Source organism: Pipistrellus kuhlii, unplaced genomic scaffold, assembly GCF_014108245.1.
Source record: "Pipistrellus kuhlii isolate mPipKuh1 unplaced genomic scaffold, mPipKuh1.p scaffold_m20_p_1, whole genome shotgun sequence".
In the NCBI taxonomy this organism is placed as follows: Eukaryota; Metazoa; Chordata; class Mammalia; order Chiroptera; family Vespertilionidae; genus Pipistrellus; species Pipistrellus kuhlii.
In genome coordinates, this window is record NW_023425404.1 from 75,761,707 (window position 1) to 75,780,150 (window position 18,444).

Below are 18,444 nucleotides of genomic sequence, written 5' to 3' on the forward strand. Positions count from 1 at the left end.
GCAAGACACCAGGCATTTGTCCTTCCAGCAAGATGGAAAAGTGCGACTCTGTGTGCGGCCAAGCAGTTCTCCGAGTGCTTTTTGGGACCCTCTGTCCTGATCCATGCACTCACCAAGTTCTTTGCACTAATAAAATAAGTTAATTGTGAGAAATGCTCACCTGTTTGAATGCAAATAACAGCCTCAGAGACAGAAGTATAGTGAATACAAGACTTTTAATACATCCTTGATTGAGAGTGGGTGCCTGTCACTGTTGTATAGGCACACTTGGGGCAGCCAACACGGCCTATTTATTCAGTCTCTCCTCCAGCTCCTCATTGGCTGAGTACTATCAGGTCACCTGTTTCCTCATACATTGCCTAGGTCTTGCTGTCTTTCGTTGGGCCATTTAAAAAAAATTGGGCTGAGGCCCTCTCTAGCTGCCTTTACCTCCCCCTGTCTAGCCCAGGTAGGCACCTGGGGTTGGGGGGAGGAGTGTGGGGAGGGGGGGTTCCATTATGATGCTGGCCCACAAGCACAGTTCTTTGTTCCTGTATCCTCTTCCCTCCTCCCTTCTTTCTGTTTGCCCTGGGGAAATTCAGCCAATTCCATCAAAAGCTGACCATGCTGAAGATGGATCACAGAGGTCCATTTCCTACATAGTAACCTTTTTGAAATAAAGTGCTAAAAGTGCTGTATTCTCCATGAAAAGGAACTAAATAATCTTAAATTCTCTTTTCATCCCTTTTAATTTCAAAAATTTAAATGCTCGGCAAAGAAGTATATTCAAATACTATAAATTGCAGAAATCTCTATTAAAATGAAATTAAAGTTGAATTTTTTCACTTAAAAATAAGTGAGTTTGGCTGGTTTAAGATGAATAATATTGGAGGTGGTTGTGGGAATTGGTGGTTATAGTGAGATATTGCCAAAAACTTCCTAATAAGGGAAATAAGCTTGCCTCCTAAGAATTAAACATAAAACTAGCCATTATTAAATCACAGTAGAAATTTGCAAAGTCAATTTAAAGAGACGTACATGATGACTCCCAAAGCATCTAAAGCTAACTGTAACCCAATGGAATGAATTATCATTTATTGAATTTAATAAGCATTTACTATCGAAACCAGTTTAACTCAGTGGATAGAGCGTCAGCCTGCAGACTGAAAGGTCCTGGGTTCGATTCCTGTCAAGGGCATGTACATTGGTTGCGGGCACATCCCCAGTGGGAGATGTGCAAGAGGTAGCTGAGTGATGAGTCTCTCATCGATATTTCTAATTCTCTATCCCTCTCCTTTCCTCTCTGTAAAAAAATCAATAAAAAATACATTAAAAAAAATAAACATTTACTGAGCACATAGTATAGGAAAGAACTTACCTAAGCCTAGGAATAGAATAATAACAAACTATACTTGATTCTTCTTAGAGTTCACTATATAGTGGAGAGATGAGCATCAAGTAGTCATATTCTTCCTTATTTAGTTCTATGCATGATAAGTGCAACAAAGGAAAAGGATGGTTTTTAGGAACATTTATAACAAGGGAACCTAGCTTTGAGGAGTAAAGGAGGGCTTTTGAAGAAATTAACATTTAAATTGAGGCGTGAAATACTAGTAATTAGTCAGGGCTAGGAGTTAGGAGTAGGACACAGAGTTAGGATAGTGAGATTTGGAGGGTCCAGGGAAGTTAGGGATTGTGGGGAGAGACTAGAGAATTGAATAATAACTGGAATAATATCTTTTAACTTGCCAGATAGTTAAAAATGTGAGTATCACTAACTAGAGCAGTGACATCAGATTCATGTTTTATGAGGATGTCACTGGATACATATCAATATGGAAAAGGACTGAAAACCCCCCACACATTAGTATGAGGAAAGATTGAATCAGGAAAGAAAGAGTTCAAGTCCTCCTCAGGGGACAGTGATCATTTGTTCAACAAATACAGTTTTCCTTACTGTGTGCTTAGCAATAGAGATATGGAAGTGAGCAAAACAGATGTTGTCAGGAGCTGATGACAGATATAATCCTACTGTGAGGCTGTTTGCAGCTTAACATTCTAATAACTTACTCTCCATTTGCCTGATTCCTTGTTACGAAATGAATTTGTGATGATGGTGGTGAATTTCACATAATTTGCCAAGAGGGAGAAGATTTGCTGATTAAGGAACAGTATCTTATTACTTATATCTTACTAGTTATATGCCTCATTAGTTTTGTGCAAGAGTCAGTGGATTCACCTTGATTATGTGAGTCAGCTTCTGAGATTCGGGCCAGTTGGGTTTTTGAGCCCATAGAAATAAAGGACAGGCCTTGGACCATGTTGAATTCATCAACTCACTGCCTTCCTGCGAGGAAGTATTTAGCTGCCAGCTGGTCCTCTCTAGGAAATATTCTGACATTCTTCTGTGCACAATGCCACTCTCTGACCTTTTTTCTTGTTTTCCAGTTGTCATTAAGGTTAGTATAAATAGATGCTAGGCAGATTTGCATGCGTTTTCCATGGACTATGTGTAGTGATTCCAGGTGCTTGTATAATTTATCAAAATAGGTTTTACACCAGTAGTTTGTGCATTTATTTATTCAACACATATTTATTTTATTATGTATATTGTGCAAAACCAGAGTTCCAAATGCCACGCAAATAAATACAATTCTTGCCTGTGTATGCAGAGCTCAGTTTTGTGGTGATTGTCCAAAGCATATGTGTCCCACATGGTGGCTGTGATCTTATGTTTTCCAAGATTGGTATGAAATGACTCTATTAGATTTATTTTAATTAATTAAAAAGTCTGTGTAAATGCTCAGAGGTAATTACAGCCTATTCTTGTTTAAAATATCTTATATTTAGTTCTGTATAAATAAATGCTTTTCTAAAGGTTTTATTTGATTTAGTTAGAATCAAATATTTGTCATGTTATGGATAATTTCCCACTTCATGTAAATGGAAAATTATTTTAGGCCCAAGAAAAATTCCAGAAAGCTTGGAACCACTTTACCATTGGCATAGAAATTGATCCAAAGTGCCACCTAGCCTATGAAGGGAGAGCTGTGGTCTGTCTTCAGATGGGCGATAACTTTGCTGCAATACAGGACATTAACACTGCTATTAAGGTAAAAATCCACTTAGATTGTGTTATAATTAGCATAAGTTAACACATCAATGAATAGGGTTAAATAAAAATATTCTGTTACTTTTTAAAGTGATTTGTAGAGAAAATAATATATATATGTTTTGTTCCAAGAGATCCCTAAAGAATTATTATGGCTTGCCAGTTCTATGACCTGAATACATTTAAAATAAAAAAAAAATCCTGGTAAATGTTGATTCTCTCAGTAAATGCAATTTATAGTTTTATGGGGCATCAATATTATCTATATACAGGCAATCTTCGGGTTACATTGGAGATCTGTTCCTACAGCCCGACGTGACTTGATTTTCGCTGTAAGTGGGACCCCACCTACATAAGCACCTACATCACTCACATGGAGCACATACACAGCAGTAATCAAGTGAAACAGTAAAAAAAAATTTAAGAGAAAGATAATTCCTGACCTTTACTTGTGGTAAATAAATTATAAAAAACATAAAGCACATATGTACATATGTCAAAATGACAGAACTTTTTTTTTTTTTATGTATAAACACTGTAAATGAGAGATGGTGATGTAAGCAAGAAATGACATAAGTTGAGTCCAAGGTATCCAGAGGACTGCCTGTATATAAAAGCCTAAGAGACGGGCCAGTAGCTATGGTGCACACTGACCACCAGGGGGCAGATGCTCAACGCAGAACCTGCGGAACAACAGCAACTTTGTAGAGTGCCCTCTCACACTCCTGGACCCTTCAGGGGAGGTTGGACTGCCGGTTTCGGCCTGATCTCCACAGGCCAGGCAGAAGGAGCCCACCTGCCTGAGGGACCCCGCTCACTTCGCAGATGCCCTCCAAGTCTCAGTGCTGCTCCAGGTGCAGCTGGCTGGGGAGGGACCGAGGGAAGCTGGCTCTAGGGCGTGTCTGGCCCGTCTTATCCTGCCAGCCACCTTCTAATTAATTCACTTTCAATGTGCATGAATCTGTGCACTGGGCTTCTAGTTTTTGTAATAAAAAAATGAATGCAAAAAAATATTGCTCTGGGTTTGAAGGCACTACAGAAAGAATAATGTAATTCTCCAGATTCTTCTGTAGTGAAAAAGCAAATAAATACCTCAGGTTTTGTATACAATGAAAGAAAATCTTCCTCTTCTCTCCCTTCCCCCCTACCCCCCCCCCGCCCCCCCCAGATTTTTGGATTCTGTTTTTGTAGTTTCAGGTAAATATTGTAATCTTTCAGGTGAGAAGAAGGAAAGACCTGAAAGATAATTGCTGCTTCTTAGGACAAATAAACATGTTAACTATTTAATTTCTTTTCCAGCCTTAACAGAGCTAAGCAGATAAGCTTTCCCCCGTGTTCTTTGGAAAGAAACTGAGTAAAGCACTAAGATTATTTATTTTATTATAACCAAAATCAACAAAGTGTTGACATTGAGCCAACTTATACCAAGTCCTCTCAGAAATATTTGCTCTAACAGGGCTTCACCTGAACTATAAAGTTACTAGCTTCCCACAAGTAGATTTCATAATGCTCATTTTTACAGTTATGAAATCGGAGATAAATACTATTCCCAGATGCTAAATACTCATACTATTAAATTGCAGATCAATGCTACAGCAGAATTCTTAACAAATCGTGGTGTGATTCATGAGTTTATGGGTCAGAAACAAAACGCAATGAAAGACTATCAAGCAGCAATTTCTCTAAACCCTACCTATGCACTGGCTTACTTTAATGCAGGAAATATCTACTTTCACCACAGGCAGTTTTCCCAGGTAATGTGAGTTTTCTTTAACATTTTCTTTTTACATGAAATGCTTTCTTTGTTATATATAGTTTTGAAATTCAGTCCTTATATCCTAGGCTAATCATTCATTAGTTCTTTTTTAAACAAATGTTGTCCTTCATAAGAATGGTTTATAATTAGTTAAATGTTTAACCTCTCTGGATTTATTCTCCTCATTATCACCATCCATTCAACATTTGTCCAGCAAACATTATTTTGGACTTACTATCCATTCTTTACCTTTTTGAGTCAGAAGCTAATAATTTATTGCCACCCTTTCATTTCCATTGTGATAAATTATTATGGCTATGCCTACACTCCAAGTACTGCTTTTAGCAGTATCCTACATATTTTGTGTTTTGAAGTTTCAATTTTTGTTTTCCCAAAATTTTGCATTTGTAATTTTATTTCCCTTTTGACTCAATAATAACTTAATAAGGCATTTGAAATGTCAAGATGGAAAGGCTTTTATATTTTCTAATTTTGGTTCTTAATTGAGTTTTAATGTGGTCTAATATATGGCAAGTATTGAAACATATTAAAGGGTTCTTTTCAAAGAAGTATAAGATATACCTTATTAATTATATTTTTAATTAGTCAATAGCCATTCTTTTTTTTATTATTTGGTTGATCTTGGACTGAGGTTTATTTAAGTATCATGTCATTGGTTTGGTTCTATATGATTTTTTTATAATTTCTTATAATTTCTGCTTTATGAAAATTGCTGCTGTATTATTTCTTGTATACATGTTAATACATATTATATATACACTATATATTGTAACCTTCAGCATTATAAATTCCCTTCTTTGTTTTTTAAAGCTCTTTGGAATAATTCAGATCTGACCTCTGATTCCATTTGATTTGCTTTTGTCTGATATTTCTTTGTCCTTCCTTTTATTTTCAACATTTAGAATCTTTTGTTTTAGATGTGTCTCTTATGTAGCATAGAGTTGGATTTTGCTTGGGGGTGGGCTTGCTGAACAGGGTTAATGGGGGGAAAGGGGTACATATGAATACTTTCAACAATAAAGAATTATTTTTTAAAAAAAGAGAAAAAAGCCAATTTGAAAATAATTATCTTTTAATAGGTGGGTTAAGCCCATTTTCATTTTAGCATAATCAATATGTTTTTGGTCTATTATTTTTGCTTTCATGTGTTTTAGAAGAATTTTATTCTGCGGTTTGTTTAATTTTTTTTTCTGATATTGAGAAATTTACAGTTTTGCCCTAGTGACTACCTTTATAATAGCAGTTCTATACTCTAATTTCCTTGTATTTTTAGTTTCTCTACTATGAACAACAATAAATTTCTCTCCCTCTCATCTATTATTGAATTTTACTTAATAGTATACTCTTTTACATTTTTTTCTATTTGTATTCTTAAATATGCTTGAGTTTATTGTATCAGCTTACTTTCCACTGTCAGTGTTCTCCCATTGTCTTGTGAGTTCCATAATTCCTATACTGCCAAAGGATTTAATATTTGTGTACATTTTGTTACTCTTATTTCAAATGTTCATCTTAGTTTTCCAGTTAAGTATATTCACTTTTCATTACCAGGTTTTTTGCCAGTTTCCATCCCAACCAATCATTTCTTGGTTGTCTGAAGTTGGTCCTTTTATTTTTTTATTTTTTATTTTTATTTTTTAATATATTTTTTAATTGATTTTGTACAGAGAGGAAGGGAGAGAGATAGAGAGTTAGAAACATCGATGAGAGAGAGTCATCGATCAGCTGCCTCTTGCACACCCCCCACTGGGGATATGCCCGCAACCAAGGTACATGCCCTTGACCAGAATCGAACCTGGGTCCCTTCAGTCCCCAAGCCAACGCTCTATCCATTGAGCCAAACCGGTCTCGGCCTGAAGTTGGTCCTTTTAATAGAGTTCTGAGAAAGGGCTCATGTGAACAGTGTTCCTTGGATTTTTTCATGTTCATCACTGTTTGCCTCTAGCTTTGATATCTTAAGGAGACATGTTTGGGTTTAAAACCCTTGACTCTTTTTTTTTTTCCTCCTTGAGTATCTTGTGTTGTTTCACTGTTTTTGAAATTGTAGGTTGATGTCAAGAAGCTTGGATACAATTCAATTTTTGTTATTTGTGACTCTTTGTTAGGATAACCAAATTTTTTTAATGAAAAGTTTTAACAGTGCATGCCTTAGAGTTGACCATTGGTGTCAAAGTTAACAAGCACACAGTATGCTTCCAAATGTAGATTTCAGAAAAGTTTTGTTGAATTCAATGAAAACTTTATGGTTTTGATTTTTGAAAATTTCATGGTTTTGATTTTCTTCATTGGGCAACTTTATCTCCTGTCCTTTAGTTTCTATATATTAACTATTTTTTCTCATTTCTTAAAGCTCTTAATTTCTTTTTCATTTTTATTGCCTTCTTCCATGTTTTTTTTTTTTTTTTAGATATGTATTTATTGTCCCCTTGTAGACCTTAGAATTCAAGTTCTCTTTAGGATTTTTGTTTGTTGTTTGTTTCCGTGTCAGACCTTATCGGCCATGCCTTTTCTGAGACCCTTTGTTTCTGAATTACTTTTTTCTTAAACGCAATTGATTCTATAATGAATTTTTTTCTAGTTCATTTAAAAATGCTACATTATAATCTTAATCTAGACTCATGGTCGGCAAACAGACGCTCATGAGCCACATGTGTCTCTTTGGCCCCTTGAGTGTGGCTCTTCCACAAAATACCATGGTCTGGGTGAGCCTATTTTGAAGAAGTGGCATTAGAAGAAGTTGAAGTTTAAAAAATTTGGCTCTCCAAAGAAATTTCAATCGTCGTACTGTTGATATTTGGCTCTGTTGATTAATGAGTTTGCCGACCACTGAGACTAGCAGTCCTTTTTTTCTGGAGAGTTTTTACTTTAAAAAAATTAAGTTACTTTCATCTTTGTTTTTGCCATGAAGGCAGGTGAATTACTTTCTGTTACTCATATTTGAATGTAATAAATTATTTTTCTTCTCTTATACGGTAGCAGAGGTTCTTGTGGGAAATAGGAGGGCGGGCCGTAGTAAGTTGGCAAGTTGGGCTCCCTCTGATGCTATAGTAAAGGATTTTATAATATGACCTTCCAAGCCTATATTGGTTTGGAAGGCTACCACACAGTCTGTGTTTCTCTGAGCTTTTCACAGTCCTTGTCTTCTAAAATAATGTGCTCATTTAAAAACTTGCTTTATTGCCTGCATTTTTAGAGACCTGTCACTTTTATATTCTCCTTCACCACTCAAAACTGACACTATACTTTTTTAAAAAAATATTTTTATTGCTTTCAGAGAGGAAGGAAGAGGGGGAGGGAGAAAGAGAGAGATAGGAACATCAATGATGAGAGTCATTGATCAGCTGCCTCCTGCAAGTCCCCTTCTGGAGATTGAGCCCACAATCCGAGCATGCCCCTTGACTGGAATCGAACCTGAGACCCTTCAGTCCACAGGCCGATGCTCTATCCACTGAGCCAAACCACACTTCTTAATAAAATGAACCTTGAGGTTTTTATGTGTGAAGAGGCTGTTTCTTATCTATATTTTGCTGAAAAAATTCAGCAAGAATTTCCTGTTTTCAGTTAGCTTTTCATTCTTTCAATCTCCACATATTCATATGTACCTGCCATATGATAGGCACTTATAAACGCCTTGAGAATACAGTGCTGAACAAGGTAAGAAAGGATTCTCTTATGATGTAGTTTAAAAGAAAATGAATAAGAAAATATTTGAAGCAATACATGCCTAATACAGTCTCACCTAAGCATTGTTACATCGGCATTAGCATATCTGTGAGACCTTATAAGATTACTTGGTAACTAGTATAGATGAAGAGAAAGGGTTTAATGAGCAGGTCCTGGGGAGAACCAATGTTTAGAAGTGAAGCAGAAATGAGAGGCCAGAAAGTAGACTGAGGCAGGAGTATACAGCCAGGATAAGCAGGAGAGCATGTCACTCTCAAGAATAAGAGTTTTGAGAAGGGAACAGTGCCCTGTGTCCAATGCTGCCAAGATGTCAGGGACGAGGAGGGTGGATGAGATCATTGAGAACTTTGGCAAGAACATTGCTGGAACAGCAGTGCAGCAGAGGCTTGAGTGGGAAGGGTTGGGGGGAATGTGAGGTGAAGAATTAGGGGCTGTTCCACTGGTTCAAGACATTCTTCTATGAAAAAGTAAAATGGGGTAGTATGATAGCTAGAGTGGGTTAAGAAGTGTTGTTGTTTTTCAGATGAGCACTAATTGATTCATGCTTCCATGTTAATAAGAAGGATCTAGGAGAAAGGTAGAAGTTATAGATGCAGGAGAGTGGCAGGGACAATTAGGCTGCAAGTCTTTGAGAATTTGATGGGGTTAGAGTTTGGAAGTTGCAGGGGCAGCAGGATGCACGATGCATTATGTCATGAGGGAAGGCAGAGAGTCAGGGCACAGCTGACTATAGTTTGGTAAATATTGGTAGTAGGCATTCTTACTGATTATAGTCCCTCCTTGGAATACAAGTATTAGTTATTGGTTGAGGGTGGACAGTCATAAAGAAAAACGGGGTGGCTAGGAGTTTGGTAGAGAAAATGCGAAATGCTTGTGTTAGAGAGTGGTAGGGTGAACACACTAGGAAATGTAGCAGAAAAGATTAAGCTGTATTTTTGTCTTTCAGGGCACAATTCTTTTTTTTTTTTTCTTTAAAGTTTTTTTCAATTACCAATGACAATATTTTTTATTAGCTTTAGGTGTATAGCATAGTGTTTAGACATTTATAGAATTTAAGAAGCAATCCCCCCACCTGGCACCATCCATAGTTATCAAACATTAAGCTGTCATTTGAGGTTTGTGGTCATGAATTTAGAATGAGATCTTGACTCTGTACTGATTTGTAAACAATTCTTTCTATACATATTCAATTTTGTGTCATTCCACACTTGTCTCTGTATGTTGATCTCTTATCTTCTCACTCCAATTAGATTACAAGCTCGGAGGGCCAGGAATCAAAGCCCTTCTTTTTCCCCCTAGATTTTCTTATTCAGAAAGCTTGTCTGTACCCATGGTTTAGACTGCATGTCAGCCTCCACCTTTCTTCTGAGCTCCTAACCCATTTTTGTCACCAGTTGCTAAATCTGGATATTTTACAAGTGCATTAGGCCAAAACAGAATTTCTATATCCTCCACCCCAGTCCAGTGATTTTTCATATAAATCTTCTCTCAACATAAGATGTCATTTTTCATAAAATCATCCTGGTAAAAACACCAGCATCAACCATGACTGTCTCTTCCTCTCCTCAATATAATTGTCAATTTTGCTAACCTCCCCCCCCCCCCCCCCACCCCCCCCCCCACCCCCCAGACTTATCCCTTTCATTCTGTGTCTTCTGACATTGTCTTGTTTAGCTCTTATTCTTTCCTAAGTTAGATCATGACCCTGAACAGCTTGCTGATCCCTGTGGTAAGCCGGGTTGACTTCAGTGGTGAAGCTAGGTGCTTGGACAGAGAACTATTGAAAGTATAATTCTGTAAAGCATGAATGAGACTTGTAGCTGATGCCTCAGTGGACAGCTGGGAGGCTAATATTTCCCTAGGCCAGTGGTCAGCAAACTCATTAGTCAACAGAGCCAAATATCAACGGAACTACGATTGAAATTTCTTTTGAGAGCCAAATTTTTAAAACTGAAACTTCTTCTAACATCACTTCTTCAAAATAGACTCGCCCGTTTTGTAGTATTTTGTGGAAGAGCCACACTCAAGGGGCCAAAGAGCCACATGTGGCTTGAGAGCCACAGCTTGCCAACAATGGCCCTAGGCTGACAAGCCAGAGTCAATTGACTTAAACTTCATCAAACTCAGACCATTGTCTGGCTAGGTCAGGGGTCTGCAACCTTTAAGACATAAAGAGCCACTTGGACCCGTTTCCGAAGGAAAAAAAACCTGGGAGCCGCAAAACCATTGCGACATTTAAAACAAATATAACACTGCATATATTGTTTCTTACCTTAATGCTATATACTGGATCGCGCAGTTAGCTGTCAATCTGAAGAAAAAAAGGACTTTTTCACTTAACAATGTAAAATATATTTTTGCAAATTAATAGCTAATTAAAATATTTAATTTACCTGGTTAATGGGATTTTTGCTCCTGAACCTCAGTGCACAGTGTCAGCACATCAGGGCTGTAAGACGTAACCTTCATTTTCACACAGGCTTGCAAGTTGTCGGAGCCGCGGTAAAGCTTCAAAAGAGCCGTGTGCGGCTCTGGAGCTGCAGGTTGCCGACACCTGGGCTAGGTCCTACCAATGTTTCTTTACAGAATGTAGTTAGTTAATGAGATGAAGACAACTAAAATGCCCACAGCAATTTTCTGTTTCCTTAAATGTTTAAGATCCACATGAGAAGGAGACTTTTACATTTTTCTAAACGTATTTGTCTTTAATCACTCTGGGCATCATGTGTGACATTTTTGGTTAGATCTGAAGTGTACTTTGACATAGTAGTATATTTTTATGGTTCTTTCTTAAAAACTGGGGATACATTTGCTGGGAAAATATTTTATCTGAAATGTATGTAGCCCTCTGTCTTGATGAATTGGATGATTGGGCTTTATTAAAGACATACACACTTTAATATAGTCATTCAGCTATATTACTATGCTCCAGGCCTCTTACCTTGGTTTCTGACTCTACTGGAAAGATTTATGGTCAGGAGAAAGGGTCCTTCAACAGAGCAAATAATCTCTAGAGGGTTGAAACATGTATGCATTTTGACAACTTTAATCATTAATTAGTCATTTAGTGCTTTTAAACCACTTTGGATGAGGTTTGTGTATGCATTGTGAATTATAGGTGACTTTAAAAAGTAATTGGATCTGCTTTCTAATTAATTACAGTTATAAGGGCATTGGAACAATTGTTAAAAAATCAAGGCCATCCATTGTGATTGGTGTTTTTGGCCTCTAATTCATAGTTAATATTTCTCTACTTCAAAAATCCTATTTAAATGTATAAGCTTTCCTATCTATATATATAAAAGCCTAGTATGCTAAGTGTCTGACTGATTGGTCCACCATTCATTCTACCCTTTGACCAGTTGCTATGATGCACACTGACCACCTGGAGGCAGATGCTCAGACTGGTAGGTTAGCTTGCTGCTGGGGTCTGGCCAATCGAGACTGGGTGAGATGGGCCAGACATGCTCTGGAGCCCTCCCACAGCCCCTCCCTGGCTGGCCAGCCCTGATTGGTCCTGATGGGGACTGGGTGAGATGGCCCTGATGGACCCCAATCAGGACTGGGGGAGATGGGCTGGACATGCCCTGGAGCCAACTGCCTGCAGTCCCTCCCCAACCTCTAAAATATTTCTTCTAGTTAATTTATTTTCAATGTGCATGAATTTGTGCACCAGGTCTCTAGTTTTGAACAATATATTTTGGAAATTTTAATAAAAAGATAGATTGTTCAAAGTTAGGCACACATTGTGTTTTACTAAATTCTATTATCGATATTTTTAGCTGTGGTAGGCATTTACTCCTTCCTGACTGAAGTTTTGCTTTGGTGATGTATAATTGTATTGCCTTTATTAATCATTTATTGATGAATTAAGATGAAGCCTAAATTGCTTTTGTTGTTGTTGTTAATTCTCACCTGAGGATATTTTTGTCATTGATTTTTAGAGAGAGTGGAAGAGAGGGAAGATGGTTGAGGGGAGAAACATTGATGTGAGAGACACATAGATTGGTTGCCTCCTGCACAGGCCTTGACTGGGAATGGAACCTGAGACCCTTTGGTGTGTGGGCCAACACTGTAACACAGGCCAGGGCCTAAATTGCTTTTTGAAGGAAGTCTTATCCCTGCTCAGAGTCATTCCCTTGCCTAATTTCTGATGATTGTGAGTCCAGCTTTCTGTTCAGGAGTAGATTCTCTTTAAGCTTTTCACAGGAAGCCATTTCTGTTGCCATCTTAACATCCTCAATCGCACTTAACTGCAGCATAGAAGAGCTGCCATTCTGGGATGAGATGGGTTACAAAATCTTGATCTAATTGCCTCTCAAAAGTCATAGGCGGCCAAATTCATGGAGTATTGCCTGAAGGCTACGATGTATGGTCATTTGTAGACACAGGGAAAAATTATATATATGGTTAATATGCAAAGTGTCCCCTCAGGAGTTTGACCAGGAGACCAGGAGTTCGATCACTCTCTCTGATGTGTGCTGACCACCGGGGACAGTGAAGAATGAAGGAAGGCTCCGGTCAGCCCTGATCACAGGCCAGGCCTAGGAACCCTACTCATGCGTGAATTTTGTGCACCAGGCCTCTAATATCAATAATAATTTAGTCCTTACTAAATTCTGCATATCATTCTCAATACTTATTATTAGCACACTTCACCCTCATAGCAGCACTGGTCATAGATATATATTTGTTACCTCCATTTTACAGATGTGAAAAGTTGAGGAAAAGAGAGCTTTAGTTACCTAAAAGCAGAGATAGTAGAGCCAGGATTTGAACCTAGAAATTTGGCTCCATGGTCTGGGCTCCTGACCATGCTATCAGGATTTCCTTTCACTAATGATAGAAGTGAACTGAGGAAAAATCCCAGAGAAACAGAGAAAAATAGTTCCGTGAAGGGCACTGACAGAAAGTGATCAGCAAGCTAGGAGAAAAACGGGGGGTCACCCTGATTGAAGGACAGAGAGATTTTTAAGAAGGAAGGAGAGGTTAAGAGTGTTCATGCCACAGAAATGTCATGGAAGAAAATAACTAGAAAATGACCATTGGACTTGAGGTCATCTTCCACCTTAATAAGAGCAAACTCAGGGAAGAGGGAGAGGTAGATGGAAGCCAGATTGTGGTGCTGGGGGAAAATCAAGTGGTAAGGAACTGGAGAGAGCAAGCTCTATTGTGGAAAATGAGTTTTTCTTTAGGGAAGTCTAAAGTAGGAGCCAGATTGTCATCCATCATGGAGTTAGAGAAGAGATTCTTACCTTCAATGTAGGGTGTCTAATCTGCATCTCAAGCCATTTGTGGTGAAGGACCAGTTTTTTTCTTTTTTAAATTTCTCATTTGTTGTTGATCAATACTCCAGTACTGGTATATGGACCACACTTGAAAGGGTCCTTCCAGCTTGATGATGAGTTTTTGATCTTCTTGACAAGCTGGTGTTTATCTTCTCTAATCCTTCCTTATAACTTTTCATAATATAACTGAATTTTTAGTCCCTTTTTAATATGGTTCAGAATGTTATTTTCAAAATTTATCTCTTTAGCTCTTAGATACTCTGCTTTTATATGAAAAGTGTTAATTTTCTAATATCCTTTTATCTTCTTATTGGGACCTTATTTTCTAATTTATATTTTACCTTTTTTGTGCTATGCAGTGATGTGGGATTTATGGGGTGTGGTAAGGCAGTGAAACATTTCACCTTAGTAGAGTATTTATTTTTTTAAAAACTTAAATTAATTGGGGTGTCAGTGGTTAAGATTATATAGGTTTTAACTGTGCAGTTCTATAATACATCATCTGTATATTGCATTGCATGGTCAAATCTCCTTCATCACTGATGTTGTCTAGAATTGTCTACTTATGGTAATAACAAAAAGCAGACCAACTGTTGGCCAGTTTTATTACTGTTTTTTGCATTCTCTACAGACAACGTACCTTCTTATCACCTGAGTCTGGGATGAAATGCTTCCAGAATCCCCTGGAAATGCCATTGGCCTTAATTTTATATTAAGAGTAAAATACTTCAAATTTCTGTATAGCTGCCAATTAAATTGTAGTCAAATTATCATTATCTTCATATTTTTATAGGCCAGTGACTACTTCTCAAAGGCTTTACAGTTTGATCCAGAAAATGAATGTGCTGCCATGAATCGAGCTATTGCAAATACAATATTAAAGAAGTATGAAGAAGCAAAAGAAGATTTTGCAAATATAGTTGAAAACTGTCCCTTTTGGGCTGCAGCATATTTTAATAGAGCACAGTTCTACTGTTGTTTAAAGCAATATGAATTAGCTGAGGAAGACCTAAGTAAAGGTAAATTTTTTTTAATGTTTTGGGTAAGATTACAGTGGTTGATGTGTTTTTTAAATAATAAAATAACAAACCTACCAGATTTATTTGTCTAGAAAAACTTACATTAGAAATTAATGTTTTTATATACCATGTCTTTAATGTAAGCAATATGGGTTCCTTTATGTAATAACTTGCAGTATTGGTAAGTTAAAATGCAGAAAGTTATTAGGGAAACTATATACAAACATTGGTAGCCTTTCAAAGAAAGACATTGTAGTGTTCCCCCAATTTAATTTTCTAAGAAAGATTCAATATTTTAAATTTAAATAGGTGCATGTGAAGAAAATGTTTTTAAACAAGTAATACTAAAGTTGTTATAAGATTTTTATTCTAAAAATTGAGACCTTTTGAGTATTAGCATAAAACACATCTTGCATTTTTTCTTTTTACAGCTCTGTCTTTGAATCCTAATGATGCTCTGATATATAATCTTAGAGCAGAAGTTCGTGGTAAAATAGGTGTGATAGAGGAAGCTATGGCTGACTATAACCAAGCACTTGATCTTCAAGAATATGCCAAATGATATGATTACATAGACTGGTTTCTGAAGCAGTTTACAGAGCTCTTAAGCCAGAAATTGAAAAGTATTTGTTGTATAAAACAAAGTTGTACTATCTTCACTATTGTACTCATTATGTTTAGTCTTCTCTATAATCCTTTAAAGCATTTTAACAACATATTTATGCTCTATATTAATTTTAAAACATTTAGATCATTTTTTTTTTGCCTATATGGAAAAACTCAATAATTGAATTTCTTCATTGGGTGCAGAATTTAAATGGGAATGTTCAACACTTCAAATATTCTCTTTAAAGTAAAATAATTCCTTTAGAAATATTACTGCATGATTGTAGAAAAAGTGTTAACCATTTTATTAATATCTACTCACAATTAAATTCCATGGAATACAGATTTAAAAATAAATATAGAGCTGATGACTATAAAGAAATTGAACTCATGTGCATTTTCTCTCTCCTCCTTTAAGTAATGTCTATTCAGGCTTGTATTTCTCCTACTGCTCACATTCTTCCAACAGATAAACACATTCCATTTTCTTAATGTTCCCTCCCTTCCAGTACAGCACCTATAAAGATTCTGAGCAGAGTGTTCCCTCTACTTTAATGTAAATTCATAAACATACCCTTGCAATTAGTGCTCCATAGTAGGTGGCAAATAAAAATAAGTTAAAACAGCTAAAAATTTTTTATAGACTATCTGCTGCTGAGTGAACCAGAGAACCTCTTAATCTTACTGCGAGTAACAAGGTCTTCTGACTTTGAGCTCATTCCGACTTGCTTCACTCAATTTAGTTTCCTTTTTCATTTCATTCTCCCGGTACCTCTCCAGCTCCCCAGAGACCTGTATTCACCGAGATCGGGCATTCTGGGAAAGAATTCCTCTTCCACTGAGCTTCACTTGATTTTAGTTTGATGTGCCAGATTTTCACAATGGAAAGCATGGATTTTCAATGTGGTGATGCTTCACATTCTTCAGAAAAGTTTCTTGACATGATATGTGGGTCCATGTCTTCTTCAGTGGGTTACTTCAGATTGGTGAATCAAGCACACATCCCATAAGCTGCTCAGATCCTCTTGCTCTCACTTACCCCAGTCTCTTCAGCCCCAGCCTCAGATGAGATTCAGACCAACCTCTTCATCCACAGACAGCCCCTCCTCTCAGGCACAGCCACACCGTTCTCACCTACCCCTGGGCATCACTTAATGCTGAGGCCTCTGCTGCGGGTTCTCTCCATGGCCAACCAAGTGCACTGTGGACGTGCAGCAGCCCCAAGTCCCTGTCAAATGAGCCTTTGGCGATGGGAGAAAGGAGCTACCGTGTTTCCCTGAAAATAAAACATCCTCCGAAAATACGACCTACTTACAGGTTTCCTTCTGAGTGAAATTTAAGGCATCCCCCGAAAATAAAGCCCCCTAGGATCTGTCTCAGAATGAAAATTAATTTACTGTAAACTGGTCACTAGGGCCGCCCCGACTGGCGTCTAGCAATCAGTTATGTTACTCGGAGTCCTGACGTCACTGATGTGTGGAGACATAGCGGAGGTCGGAGTGAGAGGTGAGCGCGGGGCGGGAGAGAGGAGACATTCGCAGATGCGTGTAGAACAGGAGAATTAGAGCTGACAGGAGGCAGCAAAGGTGCTGAGTGCTGGTCTATCTCTAGTGACACTACCTGATGCTCGTGGCCGCCCTCATGATGACTGAAGGTTCTTAGTCAGTGGCAGACCCTGCTCCAGCTCAGATCCAGGCCCCAGCAAGCCCAGTGACAGTCCCCAGACAGGCCCCAGGGGGTAAATGTTGATAAAGGGGAAAGGGGGATGTCTGGTGAAGGTGTTCAGTAGCACAAGGGTGGGGGGAGGGGGATCACTTAAAATTACACAGGAGGATCAGAGGGGGCAATCAAAATGACACAGGAGGATCAAAAGGGGTTACTAAAATGGTTATCCCCCCTCTGATTCTCCTGTGCCATTTTGATCCCCCCTCTGATCCCCCCGTGTCATTTTAAGTGATCCCTCTCCCCCTACCTTGATACCCCAATTCCTTTTTTTTACCCCTAGAAATGAGCGCAAAAAGAAAAAGCTACTCTGTGAAGTACAAGAAAGGAATCGTGGAAGACTCTTGTGGCCAAAATCTTACTGCTTTCTGCAAAGAGAAGATGTTGAGTATCTGATTGGTCCGAAAATGGCGAGCAGAGTATGGTAACCTCATTGAACAAGTGGACAAGGGAAATGCTAAAAAGCGCAAGTGTGGATCAGGTTGGCAACCATTATTTTCCCAGCTGGAAGACCTGATCTGTGAATGGGTTGTTGACAGGAGAGCAAAGGCTTTGGTTGTGAATAGGGCTCAGATTCAAGAATTTGCCCTGCAATAGCACCACAGTTTGAATAGCCCCCAAAGACTTCAGAGCATCACAACACTGGCTGGATAATTTCCTTCAGCGAAGTGAACTGTCTTTAAGAAGATCTACAACATTGTTTAGGTTGGAAGATACTCAAGTTATTAAGCGAGCACTTGCATTCAAGTCCTTTATTTATGATGCTGACTTCTCTAAATACATTCTTTCCAACATGATTGCTATGGATGAAACTGCAGTGTTTATGGGCCAATCATCTCAAACAACAATTGAACAGCGGGGTGCCTCCGTAGTGTACATTCCCTCCACTGCTTATGAAAGTGCACATGATTTCTGTATTTTGGCAATTCGTCTGGATGGCACTAAAATCCCACCTTTAATCATTTCTAAGGGCAAGAAGGAAAAGATTGAACGTGTTTTGGGCGTTTTTATTCTTGAAACTGAAAAAGGCTGGGCCACACAAGCAGTTATAAGAAAGTGGGTTGATTTAATGCTGCTACTTGCTATGCGAGGGAGCCAAAGAGGTCTGCCAGTCTGGGATGCAGCCAGCACTCACCGCACTAAAGACATTTCTTCACAAAAGAAAAATAGATCAGATAATGATTCCCACAGGAATGATGGCCTATCTCCAGACTCTTGATATTGCAATAAACAAGCCATTCAAAGACAATTTGTGCA

At 38.1% G+C, this 18,444-nt stretch overlaps 1 protein-coding gene and 1 long non-coding RNA gene across 2 annotated transcripts in view; one reads left to right on the forward strand and one right to left on the reverse strand.

The window, feature by feature from the left end:
* TTC6 (tetratricopeptide repeat domain 6) overlaps positions 1-15,976 on the forward strand; it is a 185,829-nt gene extending 169,853 nt beyond the window's left edge. The window contains exons 28-31 of the mRNA XM_036452372.2: positions 2,940-3,092; positions 4,675-4,845; positions 14,634-14,859; positions 15,291-15,976. Of these exons, the coding sequence (XP_036308265.1) occupies positions 2,940-3,092; positions 4,675-4,845; positions 14,634-14,859; positions 15,291-15,421 (681 nt within the window). The 3' untranslated portion in view covers positions 15,422-15,976. The remainder of the gene's footprint in view (positions 1-2,939; positions 3,093-4,674; positions 4,846-14,633; positions 14,860-15,290) is intronic.
* Positions 498-18,161, reverse strand: LOC118726979. Its single transcript, XR_004990458.2, has 3 exons — positions 18,130-18,161; positions 11,440-11,446; positions 498-646 (listed from the first exon to the last, which is right to left on the reverse strand). It is a non-coding gene; the product is annotated as an uncharacterized LOC118726979 (long non-coding RNA).
* Between the last annotated feature and the right edge of the window lie 283 nt (positions 18,162-18,444).